The 25,913-nt window shown below is 43.5% G+C and overlaps 2 protein-coding genes across 3 annotated transcripts in view; both read right to left on the bottom strand.

Annotated features, from left to right (window-relative positions):
• Positions 1-16,662, bottom strand: part of LOC144671993 (sialic acid-binding Ig-like lectin 13) — a 38,845-nt gene extending 22,183 nt beyond the window's left edge. The window contains 5 exon segments of the mRNA XM_078533928.1: positions 5,098-5,379; positions 11,052-11,172; positions 14,180-14,571; positions 15,378-15,746; positions 16,650-16,662. Coding sequence (XP_078390054.1) covers positions 5,098-5,379; positions 11,052-11,172; positions 14,180-14,571; positions 15,378-15,746; positions 16,650-16,662 — 1,177 coding nt within the window.
• Positions 16,663-19,010: 2,348 nt separating this feature from the next.
• LOC144672026 (sialic acid-binding Ig-like lectin 13) overlaps positions 19,011-25,913 on the bottom strand; it is a 51,241-nt gene continuing 44,338 nt past the window's right edge. For both annotated transcript variants that reach the window (XM_078533966.1, XM_078533964.1), the window contains one exon: positions 19,011-19,382. In XM_078533966.1, the coding sequence (XP_078390092.1) occupies positions 19,055-19,382 (328 nt within the window). In that variant the 3' untranslated portion in view covers positions 19,011-19,054. The remainder of the gene's footprint in view (positions 19,383-25,913) is intronic.

The following is a 25,913-nucleotide window of genomic DNA, read 5'->3' on the forward strand; positions in this document are numbered from 1 at the left end:
AGAAAATGTTCCAACGTCGAAATAGATCACAATGTGTGGGGACGGAGCTGGATGAGTGGCTGAGCTGTGGGGGTTTATTTTAAGACACTCACAGACCAGTTTGTGTTGCTGCATCCTCTCTGTGGTAAATCTCCGAACATATTCATCAACAAGAGCCAGAGCCTGGGTCACATTTCGGTGCTGCATCCTCTCCCTTCCGTACAGCGAAGGTTTGATTACTAAAGGTAACTTCTTCCTGTCCCAGCTCGCCTTCTGTATCCTTGTGCTCTGGGATTTGGGCTCTGTCTACTGGGATTTAACGTTGAGGATTATGAATCATTTCTTCAGGGGGAAAGATCAGAGCTAAAATATTCTGGGATCCTCCTGGGCACGAATCTATTTGTCGTTGAGGGGGCTGGGCGCGTGTACGGCAACGCAGCGAGGCTGTGGGATCAGTCCGATGGTAGGTATGGTACGGCACAAAAATAAGAGGGTTGACAAGTTGCGAGGATGACACCAAGAGCCCACAGGGGGGATATAGAAAGGTTAAGTGAATGGGCGAAAACGTGGCAGAGGGAAGACAAGGTGGGAAAGTGTTACTTTATACACTTTGGCAGAAATACTGGAGGAGCTTAACATTAATTCATTGTGGAAAGACTGCAGAAAGCTGCAGCACAGGAGGATTTGGGGGGCCTCATGCATGAATCCCAACAAACTAGTGTATAAGTTCAGCAGGCAATAGGTAAGGCAAGTGAAATGTTGACCGTTAGTTCAAAGAGAATGCAATAATAAATAGGGAAGCATTGACAACATTTATAGAAGGCACCAGTTCGACTACACTTGGAATACTGTGAACTGTTTTGGCCCCCTGACCTAAGGAAATATATACTATCATTGGAGGCTGTCCAGAGAAGTTTCGCAAAGTTGATCCCAGGGGTGGAGGGTTTTTCTTATGAGGAGATCTTGATTAGGCTGGGCCTGTGCACATTGGAGTTTAGAAGGATGAGGGACGAACTTATTGAAGCATATGAGGTTCTTAGGGAGCCTGACAGGTTAGATGCTGAGAGGTTGTTTCCGCTTGTGGAGGAATCTAGCACAACAGGGCATAACCTCAGAGTAAGGGGGCGACCATTCAAAAAGTGATGAGGAGGAATTTAGGCTCTCAGTGGGCAGTCAATCTCTGGAATTCTATACCGCAGAGGGGTGTAGAGGTTGGGTCTTGAAGTATGTTCAACACTGAAATAGACAGATTTTTATTTGTTCAGGGAATCAAAGGTTATGGGGACAAGACAGGGAAGTAGAATTGAGTATTATCAGACCAGCCATTTTCTGATGGAATGGCGGAGAAGACTCAATGGGCAAATGACCTATTTCTGCTCCTGCGCCTTATGGCCTTAAATGAAAATGCGATTCCTGTGGATTTTCCATTGGCACGAATGTGAAATTGACCACTTGGAAGGAAGAATAAAAAAAGATAAGCTTATTATCTATATGGCAAAAGTTGCAGAGCTCTGAGATGCAGAGGGATCTGGATGTCCAAGTGAATGAATCACAAATGGCTAGTATGCAGGTACGGCAAGTAATTAGGAAAGCTTATAGAATGTTATAATGTATTGCACGGGAAATTCATTACAAAAGTTGGGGGGCTATGCTTCAGTTATACAGGGCATTTTTGAGGCCACATGCAGTACTGTGTACAGTATTGGTCGTCTTATTTGAGGATGGATGTAAATGCTTTAGAAGGAGTTAGAAGAGATAATTAACTATATTACGAAGAGGAATGGGTGGGTTGTCTTATGAAGAAAGGTTGGACAGGTTAGGCTTGTATCCGCTGGAATTCAGTAGAGTAAGACGGTCATAGATTCGTGGAGTTATAGAGGTCGAGGGCACAGAAAAACTCCCTTCGGCCCATCGAGCCTGTGACGGTCAAACAAGTGCCTAATTATTCTAATCCCATTTTCCAGCACTAGGTCAATAGACTTGTATGCCATGGCATCGTAAGTGCACATAGAAATACTTCTTAAATGTTTTGAGAGTTTCTGCCTCTACGACCCTGAATGGCAGCCAGTTCCATAGTGCCACTACACTCTGGGTGGACAATTTCTTGTCACATTCGTTGTCAAGCTCCTGCCCCTCACCTTAAATCTATGTCCCATGGTTATTGATCCCTCCACCAAGGGGGAAAGTACCTTCCTGTCTACCCTATGTATACCCACATAATTTTATACACCTCAATCATTTCCCCCCTCAATCCGCGCTGCTCCAGGGAAAATAACCCCAGTCGATCCAATGATGTCTCCTCAAAACTAAAATGCTCTAGCGCAGGCAACATCCTGGTAAACCTCCTCTGCACTTTCTCGAATGCAGTCACATCCTTCCTGTAATGCACACACCTGAACTGCACACTATAATCTCGCTGCGTACTAACCAGTGTGTTATACAGTTCCAGCATAACCTCCGTGCTCTTATATTCTATGCCTCAATTTAAAAAGGTAAGTATCCCATTTGCCTTCTTAACCACCTTGTTTAACTGCTCCGCTAACTTAACAGACAGGTGGACATGCACACCAAGGTCCCCCTGATCCTCGGCACTTCCCAGGGCTCTACCATTCATCGTGTATTCCCCAGCCTTGTTTGACCTGAATCACCCCACACTTCTTCGGATTAAGTTCCATTCACCACTGCTCAGCCCATCTGACCAGCCTGTCTATATCTTCCTCTAAACTAAGCTATCCTCCTCACTATTTACCAGCCCATCAATTTTGGTGTCACCCGCGAACTTATTGATCAACCCTGCTACATTCAGGTCTAAATATAAATACCAAAAAAAGTGGGGATTGAACACCGATACTTTTGGAACCTCACTGGACACAGGCATCCAGTCACAAAAACACCCCTCGACAATCACCCACTGCTTTCTTCCACTTAGAGAATTCTGGATCCCTTTAGCCAATCCTGGATCCGTTTTGCTCAATTCCCTTGGATCCCATGGGCTCTTACCTTCGTTATCAGTCTCCCAAGCGTGACCTTATCTAAAGCCTTGCTGGAATCCAAGTAGACTGCGTCAATTGCTATGCCCTCATCGACACACATGTCACCTCTTCGAAGAATTCGATCAAATTGATCAGACATGGCCTCCCCTTAACAAAACCATGCAGACTGTCCTCGCGTATCCCTTCCTCCCTTCTTGAATAACAGTGCCACATTGCCTGTCCTCCTGTCCTCTGGCACCTGTCCACAGGATGAATGTGGGGAGCATATCTTGTCCTGGGGGAGAGCCTAGAACTGTGGGCAATAGTTTAGAAATAAGGGGTCGACTATTTAAGACAAGATGAAAATATCGAGAGACCTTGGAATTCTCTTCCTCAAAAGGCGGTGAGAGCAAAGCAATTGAATATATTTAAGGCAGAGCTAGATAGATTCTTGATTAACAGGGGGGTCAAATTTTCCCGGAGGCCTGCAGGAATGTGAGGCTGAGGTTACATACAGATCAACTATTATCTTATTGAATAATGTAACAGGCTTGAGGGACAAAGTGACCAACTCCTGTCCCTATTTCGTATGGTCCTAGAGAAGCTGGAGCTGAAAACTTTTAAACAGGGGCATTGGACAGAATGGAAATTGTGGTCGCTGGAAAGGTGAGAACATGATGTAAGCTTTTCACCAACAGAAATTTCCCTCCTAAACCTCCCCACCTCTCTCCTGCTCTCAGATACACACGTAGAATTTGACACAGAACAACGTAAGGAGGGGTTAAGACAGGTGACTGGTCAAAGGGTTAGGTTTCAGGAGGCTTCTTTAAGGAGGAAAGAGAGAGTCGGAGAGGCAGAGAGTATATGTGGGTGTCTTTGTGCATGTGACTGTAATAGACTTTGTAATTTCCATATTTTTCCATAAATGTGAATGGGAACACAAATCCCAGAATCCAGGCCAAGTCTCCAGTGCAGTACTGAGGGAGGCCAGGTAACCCACAGGGGAGTGTGTGCACGTGTGTTTGTGTGTGTGTGTGTCTTTCTGTGTGCTCATCAATGTGGGATTGTGTGTCTGCGTGTCTCTATTTAGGTCTGTACATTTGTGAGTGTTTTTGTGTGTTTGTGTGCATGTGAGTCATAAAGCTTTTGATGCGTATAATATATTGGAAAATATTTTTCTTTTAAAATAGAGGTTTTACCTGTCGGTGTGTCTTTATTGGATGAAAGCCAGGTAGTCTGGGTGTTTTGATATGTGCTAGTTTTGATGTGTAAGAGAGATAACGTGGATTTGCAATTTCTTGAATAGATCATTCAAGAAGTGGGGTGAAGACTTGACGTCTTTCTAGCAGCTACCAAGCAATATGGTTATATTAATAATGAAATTGATATTATGAAAGGGGTTTCATTGTTAAAAAGTAAAGTTCAAAGAGGCTGGTGAGACAATGAGAATTTGAATTCAATCAGTGGCGGTAGGTATAACTTCAGTAGTTGTCCGGTATGCAGGGCAGAGACAATATAAGATCACAAGCTACCAAGCAATGTATTATAATTATATTACTAATGAAGTAGGTGCTATGAAAGGGGTTTTATAGTTTGAATGGTTCAGTTCAGATGTTGTTGATACAATGAGAATTCACATTCAATCGAGCTGGCAGGTAAAACTTCACTAGTTCTCGGGTGTGCACGGCAGAGGCAATGTGAGATGAAAAGGCAGCTGCAAGCCTCCAACTGGCTCAATAGGAACCAAGTGAAAGAACCTCATTTTGAATTCATAAGGTGAAAATGCTTTGCCCGGTGTCTGGTTATGCCTATGGGTTGCTGTTGACTTAATGGAGATTAGTTTGGGAATTTGTTAACTCTTATGAGAGTAGTAATTTGTAGCCATATATACATCTATTCTAACCAGCATAAATTAATAAAATGTTTCCTTTAGTTTAATGTTAAACCTCAAGAACTGGGAGTCTGATTCCTGCATTTAGAGACGCATCTCAAACATAACACTTAAAAATATAGGTTATGACAGTTGTTTAAAGTTTCCCTCTAGGATTTTTAAATAACTCTGCTCGACCAACTGCATCAGACATAACAGTTTGATTTTTCTATGTGTTAGAATGTGACATTGATCTTGAAGTCTGTGTACACTCACGTTCCACAGTGATGGTTATGAACCCCTCCACTGCTCCATGTTCATTCTCTGCCACACACTGATAGTCTCCAGTGTCCCTGGATGTAACATGAGGAATCACCAGCGACAGCTCATTGTTGGAACTTGTTCTGTTCATTAGGACATTAAGATGTCGCCACGTCAGGTTAGAAGCTGGGAAGCTCTCGACAGAGCAAATTATCACTGTAGAATTCCCATCAATTATATTGATCGATGAAGCGTCAATCATATCAAGAGAAGTAAATGAGAGATTCCGTGGTGCATCTAAAAACAAATAAAGATTTCACTGTGAGCAAACAAAGTGCACAGCAAGACTCCATGTATCATCTCTCTCTGATGTCTATATGCACTTCAAGTCATCTTGCCCCATTTAAAATTCCTATGTCAACATTTATAATGGTCACGGCCTGTTTGTTTCTTTTTGTTCATTCACAGGATGTGGACATAAAGATTTTAGTGTGAGAAAGCACAGTGCACAGCAAGACTCTATGCAATATCTCTTTGTATCTGATGTCTGTATGCATTTCCAGGCACCTTTCCTCAGTATAAGTTCCAATGTCACATTTCTAATGGACACTGCCGATGTAAACTGTCACGCTGCAGGAGTATTCTTCCACCAGTAGAGGTGTTGTTCATCTAGAGTGAAAGGAACTTCCTTTCACATCCTCAGGATGTCCCCAAGGGCTTTACAGGCAATGAATTGTATTTGATCGATAGAGCACTGAGGGATAAATCTACAATTCTCTGTTCAGGAGGTTGTTCATCCAATTCAGGGTCTTATTGATCTGGAGTTTACCTTCCTTCATCACAGAATCAGAGCTGATACTGAGACTCCAGTGCTGCCCTGAAATAGGAGAGGGAGCTCACATTGGGGTGCGTGTTTGTGTGTGTCAGAGCATGTGTGTGTATACGCGTGCATTTGTATGTGTGTGAGTCTTTGTTTATGTGTGTGTGTGAGATTTTGTTTGGTATGCGTGCCTTTGTGTGTGAGTGTGTGTATATGTGTGCTTGTCTGTGAGAGTGTGTATGTGAGTGAGTGTATGCGTGCGTATTTGTGTACGAGAGTGCATGTGTCTGTATATGCGCTCATTTTTATGTGTGTGACTGTGTGTTTGTGTGTGCGTGTCTGAGATTTTCTGTAATATATGTGTGTTTTTGTGAGTGTGTTTGTCTGTGTGTGTGTGTGTGTGTGTGTTTGGTGTCTGAGTGATGTTGAAGTCTGTGTACACTCGCATTCCATAATGATGGTTATGAACCATTCCACTGCTCTATGTTCATTCTCTGCCACACACTGATAGTCTCCAGTGTCCCTGGATGTAACGTGAGGAAGCACCAACCACAGCTCATTGTTTGAACTTGTTCTGTTCATTGGGATATTAAGATGTTGCCACGTCAGGTTAGAAGCTGGGAAGCTCTCGACAGAGCAGATTATCACAGCAGAATTTCCCTCAATTATATTGATCGATGAAGCGTTAATCATATCAAGCGAAGTAATTGAGAGATTTCATGATGCATCGAAAAACAAATAAAGATCAGTTAACTTACATTGACTGTGAAGCACTTGGAGAGACCCTGAGAATGTGAAAGGTTTGATATCAATGTAGGTTCCTTCACCACAAAGCATGTCATCCAGACAAACAATTCAGTTCAGTACTGAGGGAGTGCTGCACTGTCGGAGGGTCAGTACTGAGGGAGCGCTGCACTGTCAGAGGGTCAGTACTGAGGGGGTGCTGCACTGTCAGAGGGTCAGTACTGAGGGATCGCTGCACTGTCAGATGGTCAGTACTGAGGGGGTGCTGCACTGTCAGAGGGTCAGTACTGAGGGAGTGCTGCACTGTCAGATGGTCAGTACTGAGGGAATGCTGCACTGTCAGAGGGTCAGTACTCAGGGAGTGTGGCATTGTTATGAAGCTATTAATGTATATAATATATTGGAAAATATTTTTTTAAAATAAAGATTTAGTCTGTGGGTGTGACTTAACTGAATTAAAGCCAGCTAGTCTGGGTGCTTTGATTGGTACTAGTTTTGATATCTGAGAGAGATAACGTGCATTTGCATTTTTTGAATAGAGAATTCAAGAAGTGGGTTGAAAACTTGACCTTTTCCAGCAGCTGCCAAGCAAAATGTTTATATCACAGATAAAATTGGTACAATGAATGGGGTTTAATTGTTAAAAGGTAAAGTTCAAAGAGACTGGTGCGACAATGAGAATTTGAATCCAATCAGTGGTGGTAGGTATAATTTCAGTAGTTTTCTGGTGTGCAGGGCAGGGGCAATATAAGATCCAAAGGCAGCTGCAAGCCTCCAACTGGCTCCACAGTGAAATGAACCTCATTTTGAATTCGTAAGCTGCATCTAAAATTCGAATTTCGCCTGGTGTCTGTTTAAGTCTATGGGTTGCTGTTGCCTTAATGGAGGTTAGTTTGAGAAACTGGTTAAAAGTTATGATGGTCGTAATTTGTAGCCATCTGTATATATTTTAACCTCTGTAAATTAATAAAGAAATATAATCAATCAGGGGTCAAATATCATGTCACAGCTGTTTAAGGAAGTAATGAACAGTTTGTGAATAAATAAGTCAACAGCTTATAATCCAGAGCCACAAGGAGCTTTGGAAAGATGGCATCAAACTATAAAAATTATGATGAGATCATACTGTCAGGATTATGCACAAGATTGGGACATGGGAATTCCACTTTTGTTATTTTCTATTAGAGACACTCCTCATGCATTGGCTGGTTTTTGCCTTTTTGAACTAATTTATGGTCATGAGGTAAAGGGACCACTGAAATTGTTTCACGAGAAATTGGTGGGTAAAAATTCAGAAAATACTCCCCTGGATTACGTATCAAATTTCAGGGAAAGATTGAAGAGAGCATTTGAGTTGGTGAGGAAACATTTAAAGATCTCACAGCAAATGATGAAAGTGAAAACAGATAAGAAAATTATAATTTGTAGTTTTGTTCCTGGAGAGAAAGTATTATTTTTGTTACCAGTACTAGGGGATTCATTAAATGCAAGATTTAGTGGACCTTAAAAGATTGAAAAGAAATTGAGTGAAGTAAATTATTTAATAAATAGTCCAGATTGGAGAAAGAAGCAGATGGTGTGTCAAGTAAATATGCTTAAACTACTTTAACTACTTTGACAGGGAAGAGGAACAAAAAGAGGTGATAGTGATGGTGGATGATGAGAAAGAGGTAGAAGTGCAGGATTCTGAAATTGATTCTCCTCTAGTCAGATTAGATAATGAGGGGGTGCTTGAAAATTTAAACAAATTATTGAGTTTCCTTTCGAGTAAGTGTCAAAGTGATTTGGAAAAGCTATTGCAGTCACACAAACCTATTTGTGGAAATAAGTAGGGAAAGATACATTTAGCTATACAAGATCTATGTGCAGGAGTTCCATCTTCAATAAGGCAACATCCTTATAGATTAAATCCGGAAAAGCTATCACAAGTACAAAACAAAATTGATCCCATGCTTCAAAATGATATAATTGAGTCTAGTTGCAGTAACTGGAGTTCGCCTGTTGTACTGGTACCGATCCAGATGGGACACAAAGACTGTGTGTGGTCTATCGAAAGATGAATGCGGTGATAAAAGCAGATTCATATCCCATACCACGGTTGGAAGATTGCATTGAGAAAGTGGGACAATCAAAATTTATCACAAAGATTGACTTGCTAAAGGATATTGGCAGGGGCCGTTGTCGGAAAGAGCAAAGGAGATATCAGCTTTTACAATGCCAAGTGGACTATATCAGTTTAAAGTCATGTCTTTTAGAATTATGACGGTTCATTTTCAGATAAGGAGGGGGATGTCATGAAGCTAGTAATGTTTATAATATTTTGGAAAATAATTTTCTTTTAAAATAAAGGTTTAGTCTGTAGGTGTATCTTAATTGAATTAAAGCCAGGTGGTATGGGTGCTTTGATATGTACTAGTTTTGAAACGTAAGAGAGATAACGTGCATTTGCATTTTTTGAATCGAGCATTCAAGAAGTGGGGAGAAACCTAAAACCTTTCTAGCTGCTACAAAGCAGAATATTTATATTACTAATAACATTGATACTATAAATGGGGTTTCATTGTAAAAAAGGTAAAGTTCAAAGACACTGGTGAGACAATGAGAATTTGAATTCAATCAGTGGTGGTAGGTATAACTTCAGTAGTTTTCGGGTGTGCAGGGCAGAGGCAATGTGAGATCAAAAGGGAGCTGCAACTGGGCAGTCAGTACTGAGGGATTGCTGCACTGCCGGAGGGTCAGTACTGAGGGATTGCTGCACTGTTAGAGGGTCAGTACTAGGGAAGTGCTGCACTGTCAGAGTGTAAATATTGAGGCAGTGCTGCAGTCTCGGATGCTCAGTGCTGAGGGAGTGATGCACTGTAGAAGGTCAGCACTGAGGGAACTTTGCACTGTTGGAGTGTCAGCACTGAGGGAGTGCTGCTCTGTCAGAGTGTCAGTGCTCAGTGTGTGCTGCCCTGTCAGAGGGTCAGTACTGAGACAGTGCAGCACTGTCGGAGGGTCAGTACTGAGGAAGTGCTGCACTGTCCCAGGTGTCACGTCTGTTCTCACTATGGCTGAGAGAAGGGGTTGTTCATAGTGTTGAATTACAGATACTGTTCCCATCGGGATGGGAGGATTGTGTATATGATCCAGTCCCACTGCTCCACAATTACAAAAGCTGTCTGGCAATGTCCTGCCTGTATCACCTTTGCTTTCTTTTACAATAAATTCATTAGTGGAGCGGTATTGTGCTGAAGTTTGGCACAAATTTACGATAGAAACTGCGCATTCCCAAAAATCTCACGATTTCCCTTTTAGTTTTAGGGACAGGAATTCCATCAAAGCCTGAACCTTTGTTGTTCTTGGCAATGCTTGTCCCTGCACTACCATATATCCGAGATAAGTTACTCACACTTTCGCAAACTCACTCTGGGTAAGGTTCCTTACGAGACCCACCAACTGTAAGTGATTAAATAAGGCTTCCATTTGTGTTACATGGTCTTTCCACATGTTGTTGTAAATCAATACATCATCCAAGTTAACCGCCTAGTGAGGAACATCCGTGATCACCTGATTCATTGGTCTTTGGGAAGTGGCTGGAGTATTATTTAGTCGGAAAGGCATCACTTGGCATTGGTGTAGCCCATTGGGCCTGACAAAAGCCAATATCTCCTTAGCTCGTGGTGTTAAAGGTACTCACCAGTATCCTTTCACCAAAGTTATCTTAGTAAGGAACATGGCACTGCCAACCCCGTCAATACCATCTTTTAAACGAGGGATTGGGTAGGAATCTGGTTTTATTGCTGCATTATACTTTCTATAAACTATGCAGAATCTGGTTGGACCTGTCCGGTTTAGGAACTAACAATACTGGAGATCTCCAGCTGCTTTGTGTAGGCTCAACTGGGTGATTTTCTAATATGTATTGAATTTTTGCTGTCACTTGAGTCTGTTTCCCTGAACCTAGACGATAAGGGTGTTGTTTTATCAGAGAAGATTCTCCTACATCCACATCATGTTCGGCTAAAGTTGTACATCCTGATTTGTCCTCACTGATCCCTTTACATCCTCTAAGTAACCTCACTAAATCCTCTTGTTCTTCTGCCTCTAATTATGAAAATATGGTGTCTAACTGTTCTAATGTTTCAGTGTTAGCTGACCGGATAATAGGAGGTTCGATTTGTGAATTGTCTAAGTCTCCTTCTGCCTCACTCTCAGTGTCTCTCTCATCCTCCACTGTCCTTACTACCTGACATACCTGCTCCTTTTATCTTCCTCGCTACGATGGATGTGACACAGCCGATTCTTTATCCTACAATCTGGGGTGTCTATCAAATAATTTACTTGACCAACCCTCCTAATTACCTTGTAGGGACCACTGAACCGCGCTTTCAGAGGCTCCCCCTGCCAAGGCAGTGATACTAACACGTCATCCCCCTGGTTGTGATGTTCGGGTCAAAGCTTGCCTGCCTGCCCCATTCCTTCATCTCTGTTTGAGAAACTATAAGATGTTCTTGAGCCACTTTGCAGGCTCCCATGAGCCGTGCCTGAAACAGGGACACATCATCTAAAATAGAGGATTCATCCCTCTGCCCGGAAAATCTTTCTTTGATGAATTTCAGAGGGCCTCTTATCTCATGTCCATAAATTAATTCAAAAAGGCCGAAACCAGTCGATTCATTTGGTGAATCTCGTGTGGGAAATACAAGAAAATCCAGTCCTTTGTCCCAGTCATGGGGAGTTCATGACAATATGCTTTAATCATTGTTTTGAGTGTTTGTTGGTCCCTCTCTAAAGATCACTGTGTCTATGGATGATATGCTGTGGACTTTAACTGTTTTATACCCAAATTACTCATTATGTTCGGAAAAACTAAGACATAAAATTGGAACCTTGGTCTGACTGCATCTCCAGCGGTAATCCATAATGGATAAAAAATTGGGTTAACTTCCCTATTACTACTTTGGCTGTAATTGTTCCTAAAGGGATGGCCTCTGGAAATCGAGTTGTCATATCCATCATAGTGAGGCTATACTGGAGTCCTGCTTTCATTTTCGATAATGGTATAATACAGTCCACTAATGCTCGTATCCAATGGTGATGGACAATTGAACAATGCACTGGAGGAGGAGGATCCACAAATATCCCCATCCTCAATGATGGGGGAGTCCAGCACATCAGTGCATAAGATAAGGCTGAAGCATTTGCTGCAACAATTATCCATTTCTGTCTGGCGTAAAAATAAAACAGGAAATGTGGCTCAACCACGGCTTACAAAAGAATTAGGGATAGTATTAGATCCAAAGAGCAGAAATAAAATTGCCAGGGAAAGCAGCAAGGCTGAGGATTGGGAACAGTTTAGAATTCAGCAGAAGTGGACAAAAAGATTGATCAAGAAGGGGAAAATGGAGCACGGGAGTAAACATGCAGAGAACATAAAAACTGACTGTCAAAGCTTCTGTAAATATGAGAAGAAAAAAAGATTAGCAGAGACCGATGTAGGTTCCTTGCAGTCAGAAATGGGGGAAATTATAATGAGAAACAAAGAAATGACAGAAGAACTGATCATATATTTTGGATCTGTCTTCACAAAAGAGGACACAAATAATTTCCCAGAAATGTTAGGGAACCAAGTGTCTAGTGAGAAAGAGGAATTGAAGATAATCAGGATTAGTTTTTAAAAATGGTGCTGGAAAAATTAATGGATTAAAGGCTGAAAGGTCCCCAGGGCCTGAAAATCTACACCCCAGATACTAAAGGAAGTGGCCCTGGAAATATTGGATGCACTGGTGGACATCTTACAAAATTCTATAGGCTCTGGAGCAGTTCCTACAGATTGGAGGGTGGCACTTGTAACCCCACTATTTAAAAAAAGGAGGGAGAGAAAAAACAGAGAATTACAGACCAGTTAGTCTAATATCAGGCACGGAGAAAATGCTAGAGCCTATTATATAAGGTGTGCTAACAGAACGCTTGGAAAGCATTAATAGGATCCGACAAAGTCAGCATGGGTTTATGAAAGGAAAATCATGCTTAACTAATCTACTGGAGTTTTTTGAGGATGTAACTCGTAGAATAGATAAGGGATAACCAGTGGATGTGGTGTATTGAGTTTTCAAGAAGGCTTTTGATAAGGCCCCACGTAAAATGCTAGTGGGCAAAATTAAAGCACATGGGATTGGGGGTAATTTACTGGCATGGATTGAGAATTGGTTGACAGACAGGAAACAGAGGGTAGGAATAAATTAATCTTTTTCTGAGTGCCAGGCGGTGACTATTGGTGTACCGCAGGGATCCGTGCTTGGGACCCAGCTATTCACGATATATATAAATGACTTGGATGAGGGAGCTAATTGCAATGTTTCCAAGTTTTCTGATGACACAAAGCTGGGTGGGATTGTGAGTTGTGAGGAGGATGCAAGGAGGCCTCAAGGTGATTTAGATAAGTTGTGTGTGTGGGAAAACACATGGCAGATGACGTGGATGAATGTGAAGTTGTAGGCTTTGGTGTGAAAAACAGAAAGGCAGCGTATTATTTAAATGCTGATATATTGGGAAACGTAGATGTACAAAGGGATCTGGGTGTCCTTGTGCACTAGTCAATGAAAGTAAGTAGGCAGGTGCAGCTAGCAATTTGGAAGGCAAATGGTATGTTGGCCTTCATTGCAAGAGGATTTGAGTTCAGAAGTAGGGATGTCTTACTGCAGTTATACAAGGCCTTGGTGAGATTGCACATGGGGTATTATGCGCAGCGTTGGTCTCCCTCCCTAAGAAAGGATAGACTTGCCATCGAAAGAGTGCAGTGAAGGTTCACCAGGCTGATACCAGTGGAGGCAGGACTGTCCGATGAGGAGAAATAGTTCGACTGGGCCTGTATTCACTAGAGTTTAGAAGAATGAGAGGAGATCTGAATAAACGTAAGAAATTCTAACAGGGCGAGACAGACTGGATGTAGGGAGGATGTTTCCCCTGTTTGGGGAGTCTAAGACCAAGGGCCACAGCCTCAGGATACAGGGCAGGCCATTTTGGACTGAGATGGGGAAACTTTTCTTCACCCAGAGGGTGGTCAACCTGTGGAATTCTCTACCAAAGAGGCTGTGGAGGCCGGGTCATTGAGTGTATTCAAGAAAAAAACTGACAATTTTTTGGATATGAGGGGCATCAAAGGATACGGGAATAAGGCATTGAGATAAAGGGTCCGCCATGATCATATTGAATGGCGGAGAAGGCTCGAAGGGCCGAATGGCCTAAACCTGCTCCTAGTTTCTATGTATCTATGTATCTATAGAACTATCTCTCTCCATGTTCTGTTCTCATGTGACCTTGAGTAACTGATGATTCATATTATCTATTTACATTGTCAATATTAAACCTTAATACAATATCTCACCCCCAAATCTTTGACATCCAGCAAGACAATATTTATGTTATCCGACATTGTCTTTTATGTTCAACCTTGCTCCCCTCTGCCCTATCAGGTCGGCATAAACAATCCCAAGCGTCAATACAAGGAAGAACTCTCCCTGGTTAATATCACTCAATAAAAAAAAGGACCAGTTTTGTCTTCAACCCAGTGATGTTTGGGGGATCTTGCTCTGCACATTGTATCCTATTACAGCTAATGTAGAATGAAGGATGTCCGTACTTACGTTGCACAGTTAGTACGAGGGTCCGCTCCGATGAAACAAATGGATATCTCACTCTGCAGCTGAGATTTTGTCCGTGGTGTTTGAGTGATGGGATCAGGGTCAGAACAGAAGTATAGGTCAGACTGACGCCATGCTGAGTTATAGTGTTTGAGACTGATCCAGCTACGTCAGTGGGAGTGTCCCAGATTAAGACAGATGCTGCTGTTCCATTGCACGTTGTGTTGAAGGTGCATCTTACATCCACACGCTTTCCTGCAATAATTTCAGCAGGGAATATCGTGGGTTTATCTGTGAAATCTAACAGGCAGAGAATGGATCCTTTTAGAGAAATATAACGTGAAGCATCAGTTCAAATAGAAATCACAGTCCCACAAGAGGAAACACTTTGACAAGGATGATATCAGAACTGAGAGTTTACAATGATCAGGAGAGAATTTCCTATTTTCAGACATAGTGGTGTTTCTGTCACTCAGATGAATTCACTTCCACTTCGGGATAATTGAATTGACAATCCCAGGTGAGGGTGGAGGAGCAGCTCACAATTCCCGGCAAATTGGATTGTTATTTTCTCCGAAATCTGCCAGATTTAAATTCTATCCTGTCCCCGGAAGGAGAGAAAACATTTGAACCAATCACTGAACCAGCATCTAAAACAGATGATCAGGTTATTCATCACATTGCTGTTTCTGGGAGCTTCCTGTGCACAAATTGGCTGCTGAGTTTCCCATATTACAACACGGGCTACATTCCAATAATTATTTCATTGGTTGTGAACCATTTGCGACGTTCAGAGGTGTTGAAAGGCGCTATAGAAATGCGAATCTTTCTTTTGTCGATAGGTAAGAATTTTAAACAGGGTTAGGGAGATCGATGGGAGTGGATAACCTGATAACATTGATGGACACAGTCAATACATTTAATCATTGATATCAGAGTATTAGAGGTTGCTTTAGGACTGAACTGGAAGTTATCACCAGGTTATTGAGAATCAGACAGTGTGTTATAATAAGCTGTTCCATGTTAATATGTAAACGTCACAGTTTCTGTTATTTCCCATTGATTGTTGAATGTGAATTGTTGAGTAATTAGAACACAGCACTTACCAGAAACATGAAGCTGGGTTACAGGGTAATAGTTAAGGCTCGGACCATTGTCAAATTCTATTCTGAAAAAATAATGTCCTGCATCTTCCCGTCTGATGTTGTTTATAATCAGGGAACAGTCGCCATCATTCAGGTCTCCAGACAGCCGGGTCCGATGGCGGAACCGTGGTAACTCTTGATTGTGATCCTTGGAGTGAAAAGCAATGGGAGCCCAGGGAATCTGTTTCTCCTTATTAAACCAGACTCCAACTCGTGGTTGGTTTTCCAGACACGATGGATAACTGTAATGACATGGAATCTGTACACACGAACCTTACTGCGCTGTCACCTATCGTGGAGTGTCGCCTTTCCATTCTTGTGACAATCCAACTGGGGAGTGAAATCTCAATATTTAACTCTGGATGGTTTGTGGATCTACTGGACTCGATATTTACAGATGAGGCTGAATTGGGGGAATGGTCAATACTGAGGAGGACTGCAACAAATTATTTTGGCAGGCAGAATAGATAAACAGAATAGTATTTAAATGGACACAGGCTGCAGAATGTGGTACAGAGGGATCTGCGTATCCTTGTACATGAATCACAGAAAGTCAGCATCAGGAACAACACGGAATGAGGAATGCAAGTGGAATGTTGGCCTTTATTGCAAAGGGATGGAGTATAAAAGAAGGGAAGTCTTGCAACAGCTGCACAGGGCGTTAGTGAGATTGTAACATGATCATTGTGTCCAGGCAGTTCAGAGAAGCTTCACTGGGCTGATTCCTGGCATTAAAGGGTTTGTCCTGTGAGGAAATTTTGAGCAGGTTGGGCCTGTATCCATCGGGGTTTAGAAGAATGAGAGGTGGCCTTATTGAAACGTATCCGATTCCGAGGGGGCTTGACAGGGTGGATGCTGGGAGAATGTTTCCCCCTCGTGGGGGAATCTAGAACGAGGGAGCACAGTTTCGGATTGAGGGCTCCCCAATTTAAGACTGAGATGAGGAGGGATTTCCTCTCTCAGAGGGGCGCTAGCCTGTGAAATTCTTTTCCCCAGAGAGCAGTGGAGGCTGGGTCATTGAATATACTCAAGGCTGAGTGATGCAGATTTATAATCAACAAGGGAGTCAAGGGTTTGGGAGACAGGAAGGAAAATGGAGCTAAGGTCACAACCGGATCAGCGAGAGCAGGCTCGAGGGGCCGAATGGCCTATTCCTGTTCCTATTTCTTATGTTCCTAAATTCTTACCTTCTTAAAATATTAAACCTGCAGAATAAACATGCAAGTGAATGACCTGCTCGAGTCATCTTCCATCTCAGTGTCCCATGCGAAGGACCCTTCCTGGGCCAGATCCACCAGCCAACATGGTCTGGATCCGAGCACAGGAGACACGAGGGGAGTGACTAAGAGGCTCCTTGTGACAGGCCCCGTCTGTCTAATGGCTGGCTTTCAGCTGCGAAGGCGAGAGTGGTCCTTGCTAAAACCGGCTCAGGACATGCCAGGACCCCTGTGCAGACCCCCTCCAGCGCTGCAGCCTCTGTACAAACCCCTCAGGCACTTGTGGAGAGACACAAACAAGGCTGCACATTACCGAGGAGAGTCCCCTCTACGGACTAAGGGGCCGACTCATCACCTTAAACTCAGCAAATGAGGAGGTTCTCGCTCGGCATCGGGGCTTGGCATTCACTCAATAAAAATAATCAAATTACATTTTGGCGAGAAATCTAAGGAGGTTGTACATTCCCTCAAAAATAAGACTCGAGCTGGGGTCGAGGGTCAAAGCGCAACAACTTATATTTACACAACAACTTTAATATGACAAATCGCCCCAAGGTGCTACACAGGAGCGTCATAACACAAAGTATGTCACCCAGACACATGTGGAGACATTAGCGACAGCTGACCAGAAGAGGTCGGTGTTATGAAGAGACAGAGAGAAAGAGACAAAGAGAAAGAGACAGAGAGAGAGATGGAGAAGTTTATGGTGGGTATTCCAGAGCTTAGGGCCCCAGGCAGCTGAAGGCATGGCCGCCAATGTTGGAACAATAGTATTGGGGATGGTCAAGAGTCCGTAGTTGGATGTGCGCAGTGATCTCGGGGGGTATAGGGGCAGGAGGATGTTACAGAGATAGGGAGGGTTGTAGGGGCAGGTTTGGTACAGAGATAGGGAGGGTTGTAGGGGCAGGTTGGGTACAGAGATAGGGGGGGTTGTTGGGGCAGGATGGGATTACAGAGATAGGGGGTGTTCTAGCGGCTGGAGATGGTTGCAGAGAAAGGTAAGGTTGTAGGGGGTGGAGGAGGTATCTGAGGTAGGGGTGGTTTCTAGGGATTGAAAGAAGTTACAGAGATAGGGAGGGTTGTAGGTGCTGGAGGAGGTTATAGAGATAGGGATGGTTGTAGGTGCTGGAGGAGGAGGAGGAGATTACAGAGATAGGGAGGAAACAAAGATGAAAATTTTGACATTGAGACTTTGTTTGACCAGGAGCCAGTGTCAGTCATCGAGCAGAGCGGATGATAAGGGAACGGGACTTGGTGTGAGTAAGGACGTGGTCAGCACGTTTGGATGACCTCAACTTTATGGAGTGTAGAGCGTGTGTTGGAACAGCCGAGTCTGGAGGTAATGAAGGCGTGGATGAGGGTTTCAGCAGCAGATGAGATGAGACAGGGTGAAGTCGTGCGATGTTACGGAGGTGGAAATAGACGGTGTTAGTGAGGGTGCAGATATAAGGCCAGAAGCTCATCTCAGGGTCAAATGGGACAACAAAGCTGTGAACAGATTGGCTTTAATCTCAGAGAGCTGCCAGGGAGAGGAATGGAGTTGGTAGCGAGGGAACAGAGTTTGGAGAGGGGAATGAAGGCAGTGGCTTCAGACTTTCCAATATTTAATTGGAGGAAATCTCTGCCCATCCAGTACTGGATGTCGGATAAGCAGCCTGATAATTTAGCAGCAGTGGAGGAGTCGAGAGAGGTGGTGGTGAGGTGGAGCCTGGTATCCTCAGTGGACAGGTGAAAACTAATACTGTTCAGATGATGCTGCAAAGCCATTGCAAGTGATTATCTGGCTACGATGAGATAGATAAGAATGGAGCTAGGGGAGAGCAGTCCCACCCAGCTGGACGACAGTGGAGAGGTGTTGGAGGAGAATGGTGTGGTCGACCGTGTCAAAGGCTGCAGCCAGATCGAGAAGGACGAGGAGGGAAAGTTTACATTTGTCACAGTCACACAGGATGCCATTTGTGACCTTGATAATAGCTGTTTCAGCGCAGTGGCTGGGGTGGGAGCCTGATTGGAGGGAATCAAACATGGAGTTCTGGGAAAGATGGGAACGGATTCGAGAGATGGAAACACGTTCAAGGACTTTGGAGGGGAAAGAGAGGCTGGAGATGGGACAGGGATTTACACAGACAATGTGAGAGGTGGAAGCTGTCGTCGGGAGGAGACACTTCGCTCAGGGGGGAGGTGTCATCACCCCTCAGTTCGGTTTACTTTAGGGCTATGATGTCAATTCATAAGCTCATGGATCTGGGAGCAGAAATAGACAAATCATTAAAAATAGTTTTAACACGGTCAAAAACAAGCAAATTAAACACTATTATTTTCCATTGAGTGTTGAATGTGAATTGTTGAGTAATTATAACACAGCACTTAGCAGAAACGTGAAGCAGGGTTACAGGGTAATAGCTTTGGCTCGGACCATTGTCAAATTCTATCCTGAAATAATAAGGTCCTGCATCTTCCCGTCTGAGGTTGTTTATAATCAGGGAACAGTCGCCACCTTTCAGGTCTCCAGACAGCCGGGTCCCATGGCGGAACCTTGGTAATTCGTGACTTTGAGCCTTGGAGTGAAAAGCTATAGACCATTTTGGCGATGTATTCCATGTATACCTTCTCATAATCCAGATTCCGACACGTGGTTTCTTTACCAAATCTGATAGGTAACTGTAATGACATAGAATCTGTACACACGAACCTTGCTGCGCTGTCACCTCTCGTGGACTGTCGCCTTTCCACTCTTGTGACAGTCCAACTGGGGAGTGAAATATCAATATTTTACTCTGGATGGTTTGTAGATCCACTAGACTCGATATCCACCCCCTCCGTCAATGGGACACAGTGGCTGCAGTGTGGACCATCTACAGGACACACCAGGAACTTTCCAAAGTTTCACAATAGATGGAAGAGAATCCTGGCCACTTGAGCAGACAAATTCATTCTATATTGGCTCATGGTCCTCAGGACCCTGTTTGTGCACAAGCCTGCTATCCAACAGAACTGAAGTTGGGGAAAATCCATTTGGAATTCCACTGTCCAGGGCATTGTGTTAACTTGCTGAGTTTGTTTTAAATCTAACATCTATTTTTGGTCCGTTGCCTTAAAGGGAGTGTAACTGGGAGTCAGGTTAATTAGGAACTTTAGGAGTTATTATCGCAGTAATTGTTGTCTGATGCATGTGTTGAAATCTTTTATTTTGATGACTAATATTTTAATTTATTTTTTTAAATCTCTAAAGGTTTTGGTGGACTTATTGCTTCTGAATTCAGTGCACACATCTCAATAAATACAAACTGCAAAATCATTATGATAGTGTGACCAAGTTTCCCTCGTGGACTTGGTCTGCTTGGCACACATAACCTGCCAAGTCATAACACTGTTGTAATATCTTTTTCAGGGATAGCAGCATGACATCACTAGAGGGGATGTGTGTCATGTGATTTATAGGATTTGGAGTCGGCATAAGTAAGTCATATGTATATTTGTGTGTGTTAGGCATAAGGTATATCTTTAAGTTCAAGTTAAGTTCGTATTTCTTTATTTGTGTGTTTAGAAAAGGGGGAAATTGAATTTAAAAGAAGCCAGCATTCCATTGAGGTTTTATGACTGTTGAAGGGAAGTCAAAACAAACACAAGGTGTAAGAAACTGTGCTGTTACCTAGCAACAGGGGTCCAGAGGGAGGGACCCACAGAGACAGAGAAAAATTTAAAAGTACTTTCAGTTCTGTTGAAAGGAGTTGCCAGGGGAAGCAGAATAGGAGCGGGACAGATAGTAAGTCCCAAAGTAAAGAAGAAAGCAAAACCATCGAGTGAAACAGGAGAAAGGGCCCAAGAAGACCTTCTAGTTAAATCTGGAAAAGGCCCTGTTAAGAATGAGGAGCAGAAGAATGCTTCAAGCTTAAAGGGAGAAAGCAGCAGGACACAAGCCTGAAGCAAAATAGGCTTGCAAGAAGCCAGAAGATCCTAGGAGACAGCCAAAGGTTAGTGATCATTACTATGTCCATGTGAAGCCATGGTGTTCCATTGGCAGGGCTGAGCATTGGAGAGACAGCGTGTGGAAGGAAGGCTGAAATCATGTGGTGACCCAGGGGGCAGGAACATGGGAAGGAGAGTTTGAAATCGTGGAAGTAGACCCTTGTGGCAGGTGTCTGAGTGAAAATGTCATGTTGGAGAAGATTCCAAAGCGATTACTTGGAGAGTGGAGATTAGAAACCCTCATACAAAAGACGCAGTTCAGTGAGACTGGTTGGCTCACAGTGTAACAAGCGCCTGGGGACTGTTGAGGAGGGAACCATAGCATTTGTTTCAAGTGGGCTCTGTCACTTGGTTTAAGAGTGTGGTGTCCCTAACCACAGGTCGTCTATTGGTTTGCATGGACTGTGTACTTAGTGTGAACATGAGAGTATAAGATAGCTATTGTAACTTGTGTTATCTTTATGAATCTGTATGTATCTGTAAAGGTATATGTCTGGGTGAAGGAGTAATGTAATATAGTTTGCCTATTCTTGTTTATTAAATGTTTGATTCTTCTGTTAGACGTTCATCAGATGACTCCTGTGATTCTGTTCAGTAGCCGCACTCCACATTTCTCAGTAAAAAATTAAAAGTTAGGACCTATCAGGCTGAGTTGCACCCTGGGATCTGACTTGTCCAGTGGTAACATCAGCTGGGATGATAACATGATCCAGTCGAAGTTTCACTTTGGCCTGTGAGAAGAACGTAGCTCACACAGTTTGGATGCAGGTATCTTCCAGCTTTCTATCCTTGTATAGCTGTTCTCATGTCCCTATTCTAAATAAATGAACCAACAATGTGTTTACCCAATTCCGTATCAGTGGCTGGTGCATTTATATCATTATAAAAACACAACATGGTGATCAGCAGTGGCCAAACATTCTGGCGGCAAGATGCAGTACAGGTATGACGTGGTGAACAGCCTTAGATCGAGCTACATGGCATGAGACGACCCTCGACGCTTTGGTCAGACCACAGCAGAGACACAGCATCAGAAAAGGTTGAAATCGCAGTTTACTGAGAGCTCAGGAAACCTTTGAAGACACAGTGACGGGAAAGAGCTCAAGTAAAGAGCTGGGGAGCAGACGGATCCCTTGTAGTGAGATTGCAGTACACGGCCTGTAGGTCAGTGAGTGGGACAGCGCGTATCGCGAGGACCAGCAGCGGGTTATCTCAGTCAGGGAAGGCGAGTGACCAGGGTGTGGGCCGGATCGATAGTGAGTGACGGAGAGTCAAAAACACAAAAACCATTATAAAAATCGGGCCAGAGAAGTTAGCGATTATAAGGGGCAGCTTCGGGATTGCTGAACAGCAAATTGAATAAAAAACAAAGACTCCATTACTCCTTGGTGCATTCCCGCCACAACCCGTCTTCGTGGGTGGAGCTTCGGAAAAGCACAAGAAAGGGGCTAAAGCGACACTCATCCCAGGAACTGTAGGAGAAGGAATATTGTCAAAATGTCCACTAAATTCCCCAGTTTGAATTGAGAGGTAGCTGACCGACTATCTGAATTCAGAATGTTTAAACAGCGTACAGAGCTCTGGTTTCTTGATTCAGGTGTGACTGAACCAGACGAGCAAACCATAAAAATTCACGTTGCGATTGGGAATGATGGTCTACAAAGGCTGAACACGTCAGGATTAACAGCAGAAGAGCGAAAGGATCCCCAATAGATATGGACAACACTGGAAGACAGGTTCAGAATCAGGTTAAACTCCATTTTCATCAACTAGAATTTATGTCATTTCATCAGCCTACAGAATCCATAGTCCACTTCATCGGCCGATGCAGAGAAAAGGGTACGTACTGTGATTTCAAAAGCAGAGTCTGCAGACAGAGTTGTTGATTTGGTGATTGCATCCACTCCCATGGAAGAATTCCAGAAAGATCTACTAGATAAGACCAAACCCTATAGCATTGAAGAGCTACTCAAGGATGGACATAAATACGAAGTGATCCTCGCAGGTCAACGAAACTTACAGGTCCTCAGTACATCATCAATTGTTGACGCACTCACTAGAACATCCAAACCTAGCGAGATGTGTGGAAGGTGTGGCCTTCTGCAGGCACCAAGGAAATGCCCAGCTTTCCACCAATCCTGCAAGGCTTGTGGCAGAAAGGGCCATTGGCAGTGGCAGGGCACTAGAGCAAAAGCTGATGCAGCTACAAAGAGCCGTGCACTGATCCAAACAGACTGTACACAACGGGGAATCTTCAAGCAATAAGAATGACCATCTGGTATCCCATCAGGAACATATACATGTGGTGACTGACAAACCAGGAAATGGCAATGATGTGCATGATGAGACAAGGAGCGGTGATCGATATTCCACATCTCACACATATCCTGACATGGCTTGCTAATAAATTGTGGATTGTTGTCCTTAATGATCTCTCTGGGAACATCAAATAAACTGAAAATGTCCCATAGGGGTGGGATTTTCTGGCCCCACCCACTGCCAGGATTGTTTGGTCCGGCTGAAAGCCAATGGAGTTATGTCTGTCCCAATCTCCCACCGCAGGTCCCACCATGACTGGGCCAGAAAACACCGGCCTAGAGTTTGTGCAACAGTTGTGCTCAACGTATTGTGCAATTGTTGAACAATTTCACACCTTTCACGCCATCAATCTCATGGAGAACAGATGCCGTCACATCACCCTCACTATTGGCCAAGATTCTAATTATCTGCCCTAAGAAAGTTGGCAACTTCCCCTTTTTGGCCAAGATTGACACAGGGGCAAGTGACAACATTCCCCCCCTCCCCCCCCACCCCCACCTAAACCCCATCCCAGCAAATTTTAAAAGACATGTATCCAAGGGCATGGAAGGACATGGTGAAACTTATAGCTGTGAAACTTGCAGTGTACAACACTTCACTTACCCGATGTGCAGAATCCATAGTCCTGGAGTGCAAGTGCAATCAATCCTCCGGGGTGTCACAGATGCTCTACATCGTGAAGACTAAAGGCTGAGCAATTGCAGGTCTACCGGCATGCCGTGACCTCACACTAGTGACAATCCATAGAATCTGTCAGACCTCACACGGGTCAACATCAGAAACTACCCCATCATCTCAGTTCATGACATAACACTGAAGTATACAGGAAGTTGCAACAATATTGGCAGTTTCAAGGGAGCTGGAACATTACACCTGCAGGAGAATGCAAGTACATCAATTGATCCAGTCCAGTACATTTAGCACAACACAAGTGCCAGCAGCTACAAGAGGGAATTGTGAAAGGCTCTACACGACAGGAACTGTGAAAACATTATTGAAGAATGGCCTGATTCAACTTGACCTTATCGGGAAAAGCAAGGCATCTCCCAGGGAGTCATTTTTAAAGGCAGGCAGGGCATCATACCGGAACATTTGTGATCCTAGATTCTTGAACAACTTCATCCCTCACACATGGGCACAAATCAGACAAGGAGACTCACAAGAGATACAGTCCCTGGCCGGGTATGAACAATGACCTTGAACTCGTTGTGGGGAAGTACGAGGCTTGTCAAGAGGATGAGCCAAGTAAACACAAAGAACCACTGATTCCACATGAAGTTCCTGCCCATCCTTAGTCCAAAATCATATCCGAACCCTTTCATGTCCATGGCACTGACTTCATCATTATCATCGACTGCTTTACCAGGAATCCCGTTATTCAAAAATAGCTCAATACATCAAGCACAACTGTTGCGCACACTCTTAGCACTATTTTCAGTTTATTTGGTGAGCCTAGAGACATGATTACAGATAATCTGGAATATCAATGACACTACTTCTTCTCCTCATTACCCCAGATCTAACGGCCTAGCTGAACGAATGATTCACACAGTGAAATCCCTCATTCTCAAATATAGACAGACCAAGCAAGATCCACACATTGCAATGTTACATCTGAGATCGACACCTACAACTGCAATTTTGTTAAATTCCTTTAAGGGATGTGGGAGTCACTGGCCAGGCCAGGATTTATTACCTATCCCTAATATAAGAGTCAACCACATTGATGTGGGATCTGATTATTAACCAGTCCTAATATAAAAGTCAACCACGTTGATGTGGGAACTGGAGTCATATGTGGGCCTGACGATTTCCTTCCCTAAAGGGCATGAGAGAAACTGGTGGGATTTACAACTATCAATAATGGTTTCATGGTCATAATTAGACTTCTAATTTCAGATTTTATCCATTATGGCAGGATTTGAACCCGTATTCTCAGAACATTACCCTGGGCCTCTGAATTACTCATCCAGTAACAACACCACTACACCATCACCTCACCTTATTCCATCACTGGCAGAGATCATGTTTGGTGGGCCAGTGTGGACCAATTTCGCTACTCTTACCCATTCTACTCTCTCAGAAACCAGAGGGCCACTTTTAAAACTACAAGAGAAGATAAGGAGTGTTCACGATAAAAATCGAGGTACAGAGTTGCCAAGGTTACTGTTCGGACACGTTCACATCCAGGATCCCACAGAAGGTTCATGAGCACCAGCCGAGGTGACAAGGACTTTTTCAGAACCAAGGTCCGATGGAGTCGTTACACACAAGGGCACAGCAGTGAGGCGGAACCGAGGATAAATCAGATCCATTCCCGCTCCTATTACATCAAGGACAAGATCCCACATGAAATCAGGAACAACATCCAAGGGTGACAATCCCACAGATCACTGTGAGCAATTAAAGACACCTCCAGACAAGGTTGCCATCAAAAGATCTGGGTGCACCATCAGGTTAAATCCACACTTTAGAGACTCAAATATTCAACAGTTCCATAAACTTATGTAATTGTCAATAAATATAAACATGATATTAGAAACCTCTTGTTCTCTGTACTCCTCAAAGATCCATTCCTGCAGAAGGAATCTGAAGAGTTATTGAAAAGGGACTTAATTTATCGGATTGTAGAATGATACGGAACAGACGGAAGCCATTTGGCCCATCGTGCCTGTGCTGGGCCTTTGAAAGATCTGTCCAATTGTTCCCACTCTCACCTCTCCTCTCTCCTCCACAGGCCTGCGAAATGCCCCCTGCAAGTAATTATCCAATTCCCCTTCTGAAAGTTCCTGTTGAATCTGCTTCCACAGCCCTTTCAGGCAGTGAGTCAATGGTCTCTCTCTAAGCTGCAAAGGGCTAAGATTCTGTGAAATTTAAACTCTGCATCAGATAAAAGACAATCATCATAACTCAGAATATTTGACAGTTTTACACACGGACAGCTTTGCCTTCCTTCTGTCTTTCAGTTAGGTTGCACCCTCTTTGAAGTTTC

Source organism: Cetorhinus maximus, chromosome 35 (genome assembly GCF_964194155.1).
Source record: "Cetorhinus maximus chromosome 35, sCetMax3.hap1.1, whole genome shotgun sequence".
Lineage (NCBI taxonomy): Eukaryota > Metazoa > Chordata > Chondrichthyes > Lamniformes > Cetorhinidae > Cetorhinus > Cetorhinus maximus.